At 51.3% G+C, this 11121-nt stretch overlaps 1 protein-coding gene across 1 annotated transcript in view; it reads right to left on the reverse strand.

The window, feature by feature from the left end:
* Wdr1 (WD repeat domain 1) overlaps positions 1-10947 on the reverse strand; it is a 31999-nt gene extending 21052 nt beyond the window's left edge. Inside the window, exons 1-3 of the mRNA XM_005068821.4 lie at positions 10779-10947; positions 10346-10467; positions 2517-2607 (exon numbers count right to left, since the gene is read on the reverse strand). Coding sequence (XP_005068878.1) covers positions 2517-2607; positions 10346-10467; positions 10779-10794 — 229 coding nt within the window. The 5' untranslated portion in view covers positions 10795-10947. The remainder of the gene's footprint in view (positions 1-2516; positions 2608-10345; positions 10468-10778) is intronic.
* Positions 10948-11121: the final 174 nt, after the last annotated feature.

The raw sequence follows: 11121 nt of genomic DNA on the forward strand, positions 1-11121 counted from the left end.
TTCCTCTGAGCTCATTTCACTCTTTTCAGAGGAAGTTGGAAAAGGAAAGAGAGAAGGAGCCCAAAGATCAAAACCAAGACTTCAACCAATCAGGGTAGACCTCAGCATTTATCAAACACAAGCTGGGAGCCAAGTCCCATGCTGGGTGCTGAGGACAGAGTAGGTACCATAGACCAAATAGTTGAGAAGTAGATAGACCATTTTCAATGATTTGTTGGTCTGTAACGGAGAAAAACTGCCCAGTGCTATGTGACATCAGGAATGGGCTTCTTCCAGCAAACTCATGTTCACACTTGGACAGGGGGCAGAGCCAAGGGAGCAGCCATTCTTCTGAGTCTGTGCCATCCCTCAACCCCACATAAGTGGTACCAGGAGCACACATCTGCTCATCAAATGCCATGGGGCTTGAAGAGGGTGGAGGAGGAGTTGAGCAGAGGAGACCCAGCCTGTGGACCTCTCCTCCTTGTGGTGCCCTTCTAACCTTCATCTCAGGCCTTCCTTTAGGAAGCCTGTCCTGGACATTGGGTCAAATCAGGTACCCTTCTGCATCCCTGATAATCACTGTCAAAAGTCAAGGGCATACAGGAGCAGACAAGCATCAACATCACCCCAAGATGTTGACGAAGACCAAGACTATCCTAGAAACAGCTCCTATGACCAGAGGGCCTTTACAGAGGCACAGGCTCCAGGGATCCATACACCCTATGTACACTTAGTATTCCTGCCAGAAGGTTCTATCTTCCAGTAGCTACTAGCCAGCTAGACTGACAGCATATACATATTTCAAAGAAACAGCAGGGAGGGAGATGTCGGCTTCAGGGTACTGGGATCCAGCCCTGTGGGCACACCCGTTAGCAGTCAGCCTACCCATGGCAGCACAGCCTTTCCTAAGCTTCCCTACCTCCTCCCTTATTCAAACATGCAGTACTATTTTTAGCCAGGGCCTTCATGTGCACAGCCAATGTCCCACTGTTACCCTTAACAATCACTTTGCCTTCCTCAAAGAAATACATTGGAAATGTGAAAACATGACCTCCACCCACAAACTCCCTCCATTCTGCCAGCAATCCAGGGAGTTTCTAAGAGAACATCAAAGCCACACCAATGTCCCTTTCATGGATTGCCCTTTGTTGCAGCCTCTGCATCAGTGTGCTACATAGACTGCATTCAGTCTGAAGGCCACTGGACTTCTGTCTCATTCAACAGCCCCATGGGGATAGTGAGGCCAGGTTTAGGCCCACAGGCTCTCAGGTGCGGATGGATGGCAAAGCAGAAGTTCTGCCAAGTTGGGTGGCTGCCCTCACTAGCAACCTTCTCCTAATAGAATTCTTAGAGCACTCAGCCCAGTGTTAAACACAATTTTAAAAGGCGCTGCAGCCAAATCCTGGGGTTTAAATGAAGAGACATTTTGCTGGCAAGTGGGCCAGACGCAAAAAACTCTACAAGGTGACAACCAATCACCAGACCCGAACAGAAATATCTCAACACAAACACAGTAAGTACCTCACAATGGGTCAGGTTCCTAGTCCATCCCCTCAGTGTTGCAGCACACCTGCTGTCCTGCCTCTGTCAGCACACAGCCCCTTTCTGACAGCTGCCACAGCCATCCCGAGCAGGCTTTGTGCTACTAAATACCAAACACACATCACCTCGCTGGATCCTCTACCTACCCAGGGAGCCCCAGTTCACAGAGAGAACTAAAGGTCCAAGAATGTAAATTATTGGACCGTGAATGTACAACCAGTAAGTGGTGAGCTGCAGGCCTCCCCAGCCCTGCAACCTGCCATCTCCTAGACATCACCACCAACGGTGTGAGGGCAGTGTAGACAAAGATGGCCGCAGCACCTAAAAATCCCAGTCCTCCCTGTTCTGACTAAGTGTCTGGGCTCTCACTACCAGCCATCACTCATTGACGCTTCCCTCCCTGGGCTGGAATCAGAGATAAGCAAGTAGGCCATTAATTGTTTATTGGCTATCTGAATGAGAAAAATGAATGAATGATTTGAGTGGATAAAGGGATGAGATGCCAAGCGCACCACTCTACCGTCTCTGTTTCCGCTTTCATCTGTAAATGGCTAGATGCTACTTCTAGAAGCTTAGCGAATAAACCCCCACAAATGCAAATAACTGCACTGCCTGCCCCATCTGCCACAGCCCCCCACTGACACACAGAGGCTCAGGCTTGAGGGCATAAAGGAATGCCAGCACTGGTTACAGGGCTGACTGGAAAGGAGCAGCCAGTGGACTGACACAAAATAGCCACCACATTCCCAGGCCGAGCTCCAACAACATAGTGCAGGCACCCAGGGGCCTCACAGAAGTGTTTCTGCTGACCTCCAGCTAGAACATTGGAACACGACAAACTACCAAGTGCACCCTGGAAGTTTATAATTTTCTCGTCATCTTAACTAAAGCTAGTTCAATGCTATCTTTGCCATTAACCAGTCCCCAACCCCATTCCCAAGTCAGCAGATGCTACCTGGGCCACACATCTGCCCAGGAACAGCACTCATTACCTCCAGAAGCAATGTAGAATCCACTGGGTGCATACTTGGCCACTACCACCTGATGGGCATGTTCTGTGTAGATGTCAGCAATAGCGGGGTTCTGTGGGGGAGAAGAGTGGAGACTGAATAGAAGGAATATACAGGCACCAACAGCTGCTAGCTCCCAACCCAAGACCAGGGCAAGGACACACAATGTTTAACATTAGACCTTTACTGACAAAGTCCTAGAAAGATACCTACCTGTCCATCCACCCATATGGGCTCTTGGGGTGAGGGAATCTGAGATCCATTTTTGCTGGCTTGCTTTTTTATAGTTCCCACAATACACAACAAATATGTACTTGCAGAACGCCGCCCAAACTAACACTGATTAAAGAGTTCTACAGTTCTGTCCTGTGTGGGAAGCTGTCATCTAGTCTATTCCCACACCGTCTCTCCCGAGCAGTGCCAGACCCTTTAGGCGCCTGTCACAAGACTGCTCCTGGCTCTGGTGTTCAGGAGCAGGAGGCATGAGGCTGGGGGTCTTCTGTCAGAAACTTGGATTCCCGGCACCTTCCCACAGCACACATCTGAAATGGCTGGACTTGAAGGAAAGAATGTAGAAGCTGGGGCTAGAAGCCTCTGCGTTCCTCAGCAATGTTTTGGATGTGTAGTTCATAAAGCACATGCCTGTTCATTCATTCCCAATCCCTCTCTCACAAGTATGTACATCCAGGCAGTCCCCCAGCATGGCCATAGAGCCTTCACAGCCTCTTCACAGTTAAGCTTGCTTTCTGGAGGGAATAAAGATGAGGCTGTCTATCCTGATTCCTGCTATTGGCTTTCTCCTGACCAGCACTCTCTGGGAAAGGAGGCAGCTTCCCACATTCAAGGCTGAAACCACAGGGGAAGGTTCAGGTGGTACCATGACTTTTCCTGAAGCCCCTGCCTGTCTTCCCAGCCCTAGAGGCTTGCTTATTCTTAGTCAAGGGATCCCATACAGCCCTCACTCTACAGACTGAGACCATCCACCTCCAGCCAGTCAATGCAGTCACCTTCTGGGATTTCTGAGTGATCTTACTTTTCGGTGCATGTTGGTCCCTGGCCCAATACACACGCCTGGCTGCCTGCCCGAGACCACCACTCACTCATCTTAAGCGACATCTCCTCTACATCCTCTACAAAACTTGCCAAACTGCTTCACACTCTTGTGCGGTGATTACTGTAGTGTAGCAATTACCACAGCTCTGAGGGGGCTGTAAGGAAAGCTGGAACCCCACCCCTCCACATAGCATACCTGCCCTTCTCCTCCATCATTTGTGACTTGCTCCAAATGATATCCCATGAGCCATCACAGCACTTAGCAAATAATGTGCTAAATACATGGTGTGTGGTGAGGGAAAAACAATGACAGTCTTTCTCTTTCACCTAAAACTTAGCCCATAGAATAAACGTACGCTAATAAAAGACAGAGAACCCAGAGAACAATGAATATTAAATCAGCATATAAGCAAGCATCCAATAGCATTCATCTTTTGGGAAATGAAAATCAAAACTATCATACCTATAAGAACCAATGAGACCAAAGACACCAGCTGCTAATGAGGATGGAGGGAAGGTGCACTGGACTGATCACACAGTGCTGGTGGAAACTTAGTGACACAGTTGGAGATACCCAGGTAGCTACTTATAAAGTTAAATGCATATAGGATGGCAAGATGGCTTGGTGGAGTAAGCAACCTGAGTTCAATTCCTGGAACCCACAAAAAGATGGAAGGGGAGAACTGACTTGGAAGAGCTGTCCTTTGGCCTCCATACATGCCCACCAATATCAAAAATAAATTGAAAAAGGAAAGAAAGCTAAATATACATTCAGGAAAAATGCCACTCTTGGGAGTACTTCAGAGAAATGAAACCCGGTGTCCACAAAAGGCCACCGAGTAAGCCTCATCAAGGGGCCCTCAAATTGGGGACAACTCCAATGGCCATCAGCAGATGAATAAGAAAACTAGGTGTGGTATATCCATCCACTCTCAATACAACACTGCTCAACCATAAAATGAACCAAATTACTAACACCTACCCAGCTGTACCTCCAAAGCATCAGTCATAAAAACGCAGGAGTGAGTTCTAGAATGGTAGACCCCATCAAAATCTGGATCAGGAACTGCTGTTGACAGCATGCCTGGTAGGAGCAGGGACTTCCTAGAATGTTGCCGATGGTTATAGGACTGGTCAGGTCAAGCAAGCACCTGCACAGAGTACCTCACTGAGGCAACCCCCTTCATGCTCAAATCCACTCAAGTTTCACAGCACCTGATATATCTAGAGCTGGCTCTGACACACCCATCCTCACCTACAGCTGACAGAGCCTCCTGAGGGCTGTTAACCCTGCTCTGGCTACAGGACTGGATGATCTCCTAGGTTGCATTGCCTTCCAAGGGAAGGCAGCAAGTCAGTAGAAAAGGGTATCCCAAAATGAAGAAAGAGGCAGCAGAGGCCAAGGGACCACACTCTGCTCCTAACATTCCTGACCCTAAATGGTCAGGGTGCCTGCAGAGGGCTTGTAAAGCCCCAAAGGGCACCAAATCCCGCCTAAGATGGATGAATCATTCACTCTCTCTCACTCACTCACTCTCGTTTGTATTCTGAGTACAACTGGGTCAAAAGACTCCAAATTACAGATAATGACTTGCATCTGAGTCAGCAGCCTCCTCCCTCACCCTCCTAGGCTCACAGCAGGAGCAGCTACTAGTACCAGGAAGATGGGGTGGCTTCCCTGTCCCAGGCAACTGTGTGTCTCACTGCAGGAGGCTCAGTTCAGTGCACAAGATACTCAGAGTGATCACACACACCCTCACTCCTATTCCACAAGCACCCTCTCCCCAGCTTCTTCTCTACGGTGAGCAGCCTATCTGAGGAACCAATTTCAGGAACGTGGGGAACATGGGGGATGGTTACCACTGTTTGCAGGACGCCACTGCTCTAGTTGGGGGCTGGGGTCACCACTCAAAACAGCTTCCGCATGTTCCTCAGTCTAGACTTCCTTCTAACACTGCTGCAAGGGGCATGGGACCAAGTTCCAGCCAACAGGTCAGAGGCTACAGGATTGCTGAGAGGAAGCAGACATTGCCACCTTACTGCATGGAGACCCATGGGGCCTACCAAGCCTGGTTCTCCACCAGGGCTGCCCAGTGCTCCCAACCAGCCCTGGAATACACTCATCTTTACCCACCAAATTTCAACCCAGTAATTCCTGTCGCTCCTGGTGTTAGCAATAACTATTTAACCAATCCCTCTACCATCCATCAAGCCATGTCCCTAGACATCAGCTGGCCCATCCTGTGCCTGGAACCACAGGCCTAAGTGTTACATCTTGCCTGGGAGGGCAGCAGCAATTAGCATAGCCCCTGCAGCTTCCACAGTGCTCTCCCTCCAGGGTGAGGAAGAGCTGTGGTTAGGATCAGACTAGAGGACACCTAAATCAACCAGGGTAGCCCGCAGAGGACCCGGGGGAACATGCAAACTACACCTTTAAGCCATGTCAGTCAGTATCACAAAAGGGGCCTCCATGTATGTGCTTCTTTAATTGCCAACAGCCTCCCAGAGCACATCGTGAAGAGCACTGGGCAGCCCCCACCATTCACCTGGATGGGGTGGAGGCACACTTCCAGGAAGGGCACTGTGTTCCAAGTACTCCCAGGCTAGAGGTGGCAGGGACTGGGAGCAGATTCTGCTAAGGGCAGGCCTGTGCTAAACAAATTGTATAGGGCCCTTCCGTTTCACTAGTGACACAGGGCCAAACCTGTATTACTGCAGTAACCCAGCTCCAAAGCAGCACACACACCTTCATACACCGAGAGCAGAACTTATGCTAGGCCAAGCTGAGACCCAGCATGCTATACCATGCTGAAAGAGAATTAATTGGAGGAGCCCAACTGACTTGGTACAGTGCCAGCCTTGGGTAGTAAGCATAAGTTGTGGTTCACAAGCTGACCAGTCATGCCCCCAGTAACTCATGGCATACTGGTTAACCTGATCAGGCAGACACCAACAGCACATCAGATATCTTCCCTGCTCCATATCACAACTCTTAGCTCACCATGACAGAAGGTCCTTTGTCTGCTGCATCCCTCATCTAGCTCCACAAATCACTGCTTACTCCCCTCTCTTCCATCTAGACTGTGCCGCCTTCCTAATCCTCAATCCCCCATCCTTTTTGGTACACCCCACCAACCACCTACACTGTCGATCACACACTTTAAGCAGAACAAAATAATGCTGGGCTACTGACTGGTAGCCTGAACCACACACACAGCCTCTAGCTGCTGTCTTGTGTTTTCTTAGCCCGGTCTTCTCTCTCATCCATGTTGTTGCAGTCACTACTCTAGCGTTATCCAACTGGTTATCCACAGATCCTACCAGAACCCATAGACTCTGACTGCCTTGTGTTGAAGCACCTTGTCTAGCCCTCACCCACCAGGTAGGTGGTCTTGGGTGAAGGGAATGGAGCTCCTGGCTCTGGATGCCAAGCTTCTACTGTGTGCTCGTTTCTGTCTAAGTGGTCATCAAACACGCAACTTGGTATGAGGACCTCAATTTGCTAAGCAATGTGCTCCATGAGCAGACCCTTACACCTGTATCCCTTAGGCTGACAGCCATCCTGGAAATGCAGCAGTGACTCATCAGGTATGCACCTGGACAGAGGAACTGTCAGTCCTCAAGTCCTGTTTCTCCCATCTCCACCTGCAAGAGCCCACACAGGCCTTTGTGCACAGGCTGGTAACAGATGGTGCCAAATGAAAAATTTTGGGGGTTCAACCTCCTCCAAGGGACCCAAAGAGACAAGCCAGTGATTTAGTACAATTGCTGTGTGCCACTCCCTGAGACCTGATTTTATAGGGCCAAGTTTCCCAGATATTATTAGCTCTACAACCCAGGAACCAAATACCTTCTTTAAGTTCTCCCTACATTGCTCTCCCCCTCTTTTGGGGGGGGTCACATGTGTCAAGGTACACAACTAAAGTTTTCAAATGCCAGTTTCCAGATGGCCTCTATCACCACATGCTTTAACTCTTGAGAATTTCCTCTTCAAGTATGGCAACAGGACACAGGAAAAGAAACAGGGAGCACCTTTCCTACCAGCTAATTCAAAAGCCAGGTTCACAGAGCATTTTCAGTCAGAGACTGACAGCCCAGTAGGAGGGGGGCAAGAAAACTCAAGTTCAAAGGTGAGAACCAGAACATTTAGGATGCAGTGGTGCCATGCATTCTATCTCTGCACCAGGGAGGCAGAAAACAGGGGGACTTTGAATTTTATGCAGCCTTGGCTATATAGTGAAACCCTCTAACAGGAAAAGAAATAAGGTGCGGTGAACTCAGTGGGGTACTGTGTGGCAGGCGTTCCAACGTGAGGATATGTGGTGAATGACACAGGAAAAGCCCTGTTTTCCTGGAGTTGCAGGCAAGGGAGAACATCTCTGAACAGTTAAGAACAGCAACAGAAACAGCAATGGCTTGGTTCACATTTACTGCCAGCAGAAAGCAAGAGAAGGCCAGAGGCAGAAATGCTATTTAGGATAAAGGCCCTCTAGTGAGGTAATTTCTAAACACAAGTATAAGAGACAACAGGCCTTGTGGACACTGGAGAATTCCTATCCAGGCAAAGGCCACACCACCAGTAGGTCCTAGGAGAGGTGAAGGATGTGGAGGTGTGAGAGGGCAAGTATCTGGAGTTGACAGAGAAGGGAAGATCAGAGGAAGAGCACTGTCACAATGCTGAGTGTGAGGCATGCGGAGACTATCAGAGCTGCTCCAGTGGGCACAGTAAGAACACCTCAGGGCAGCAGGCATGGCGCCTGGATACAGTAGGAAGCAAAACAAGGCAAGTCTGCAGATTCTGCAGGATTCTAATGAAATGTGACACGGTAGCTATGGACCTCAGAGTAGTCTTGGCTCTTTAATACCAAACGATAGGGCTGAATTTGGAGGAAGAGGCATCCAAGGACCCCAAATGGGTTCAGGGACACATAGGTGTGAGAAGTCTACAAAGCATTCAGACCTCCCATGATGTAGTCCTAGCTTTCCAGCCCTCCTGAACTTGAATTCCTACCAGATCACCTTCCTTCCTGAATTCTGAATGTTCCTGAAAATCCACACCTCATTTTCTCTAGCAACACTGCCCTAATAAAAAGCTAACCCATCTCTGAGGACCAGTAGCCCAACAGAAAATTAATACATACCGGATGACATCCAGCGCAACAAAAGGATGCAGTAACAGTACCCTACACCAGTTGTCCTGACGTGCCAGGAAATTACCTGGGTGGGAACAGAAGTGGCTGCACCTCCAGGAGAGAAAAGTGAAGCCTGGAGGGAAAGAACTGGAAGGGTTACATGTCACTGGAGGTGAGTTCACCCCTTTCAGCCTCCCTGTGCACTGTTCCTCTGACAGTACCAGGCCAGTGGATTCAAGGGACAAGCTGACCTACACCAGTTCTCCCAACTGGACATGAATAGATGGAGGGAAGGGAGGCTGTGTAGAAGGCAAAACTGAATTCCCCAAAGCTCAGGGTATGTGAAGATGCTTTAGACATCTCTGCCAATCCACAGATCCCATGTGGCCATCTCCATTTTCCCTTTACTTTCCCAAAACCTTATAACCTCAGTGCAGTGTTAAGCCCTTGAGGAGGCTTCCCCAGTTCTAAGGAGGCAGGATCAGCTCTCTAGGAATCCATTCAACTAGCAAGACAGGCTCATACCCAAACTCCCACCTCACTTGAGGTACCCAACCATCCTTCAGAAGTCAGAAACTACTGAAGAGTTGATGACTGGCTGACTCCATCAGACTAACAAAGATACAGTCACAGCCTGCAGCCACCACAGTCCAGAATGCAGTCTCTCTTTACAAAGAAAGCTAGGGTCTGCCCTCAGCCAGCTGGGAGGCTCTGTGAGTCACCTCACCTGTCCAATGATGCTCCCGGCATGCATGCAGGAGCTGAAGGTGACAGCCTTGGTGGAGCAGGCAACCAACATCTCCACCTCTTTACCAGTCATTCACCACGCAGGGTGTAGTAAAGTGCCCCTAACTCCTGGCTGCCACCTCCAGTTTCCACCCCATACCATTCCTTAGGGCCGAGGAGGGGAGGGACAAGATTTGAGCCACCATCCTGGAGATGGAGGCAGACCGACTCATTTCAACAATCAGAGGGAAAACATTAATTTGCAAGGGCCTCCCAAAAGGCTGGCCTGGGAACAGCAGGTTATCTGCAGAGAACCACCCAGCTGAATACACGAGTTCCTGTTCTTCTGAGACTCAAATCCAAAGCAGTTGGGAGTTCAGATGACTGGGTGTGTTTTCTGGACTCTGGCACACCAGGAAGCTGGGGGTATTAGGATGATTAAGCAGAAGGGCCATTTACCAAGCGCTCCATTTGTGCCAAGCACAGTCGGCACAAGGACAGCTGACCAGCTCATTCAGCCGGTCCAGGCAGCCAGGGGAAGTAGAGGATCCTCTCACTATCTCCATTTTCCCAATGCGGAAACTGGGCTCAGGGAGAACCAGTCACCAACCGACCATGATCAAGCAGCAGTAACAGCAGACTCAAAGCCCTTGGCTCTAAGAACCAAACCAAGCCTCAGTTTCCCAGTCAATGGGGGTAAGGGGTGAAGGAAACAGTCCAGTCCAGTCCGGTCATCTGAGCCTTCCAAGGTGTGGCTCCTGGGCAGAAGGGGCGTGGCTACCCTTCTCCCCAGGCCAACCCGCTGGGAGATGAGGGGGCGGAAGGGCAAGAATTCCCGACTCAGAGGTAGCTCGCATGGCAGGGACGAAAACAGGCCACGCGGGGGCATGGGGTACTCACATCGATATTCCTCAGGATGACGCACTTGCCATTGGTGTAGAGGAAATGATCGCCCTTGGGGTCTCCGCCGAGGATCTTGGAGACGCCCCGCTCCACTTGGGGGAGGCTAGCGAACACCTTCTCTGGGAAGACACAAACGCGGAACGGTGCATGAGGGGCGGTCCCGGACAGTCCGGACACGGGAAGTCACAGGCGGTCAGCACCGGGGATCCCAGGCCGGTCACCTGTTGCCGCCTGCGGGCGCGGCCGGCGGACTTCCTGGTCGGCGGTGGCGGCCAGGCCCCGGGGTCGCGCAGTTCGGCCCGTCTAGCCCACAGTACCCACTCCGGGGTTCCCGGCCCGCACCCCGCGACCGTGCACGACCCCAGCCGCGCCCTACTGCCTACACCGACCCCAGAAGCCGGCGGCCGCGCTACGAGGCCCACGCACTCACTGATCTCGTACGGCATCCTCGCCCACTTGTTACGGCGCCGCGCTCGAATGGGTCCTCGCAGCGGCCGAGCCCGGGGACTGAGCGGAAGGCGGCGCCGGGCGTGCCGGGCGCGGAGGGGGCGGTCCGAAGCCCGGCTCCGAGGCCCGCTCGTGCCTGCCCTGCGCGCTGCCGCTGCGGACGACCCAACCCGGAAGCGCGGCCCCGGCGCGGCTCGCCCCCAGCTTTGACCATATATAGTCAAGCGCTCGGCTCGGCGGCTGCAGCCCCACGAGCCTGCGCGGACACCGCCCCGCCCCTCACGCGGTCCCGCCCCGGAAGTGACGCAAAGGCAGGACCCGTGAAA

Source organism: Mesocricetus auratus, unplaced genomic scaffold, assembly GCF_017639785.1.
Source record: "Mesocricetus auratus isolate SY011 unplaced genomic scaffold, BCM_Maur_2.0 Super-Scaffold_100006, whole genome shotgun sequence".
Taxonomy (NCBI): Eukaryota; Metazoa; Chordata; class Mammalia; order Rodentia; family Cricetidae; genus Mesocricetus; species Mesocricetus auratus.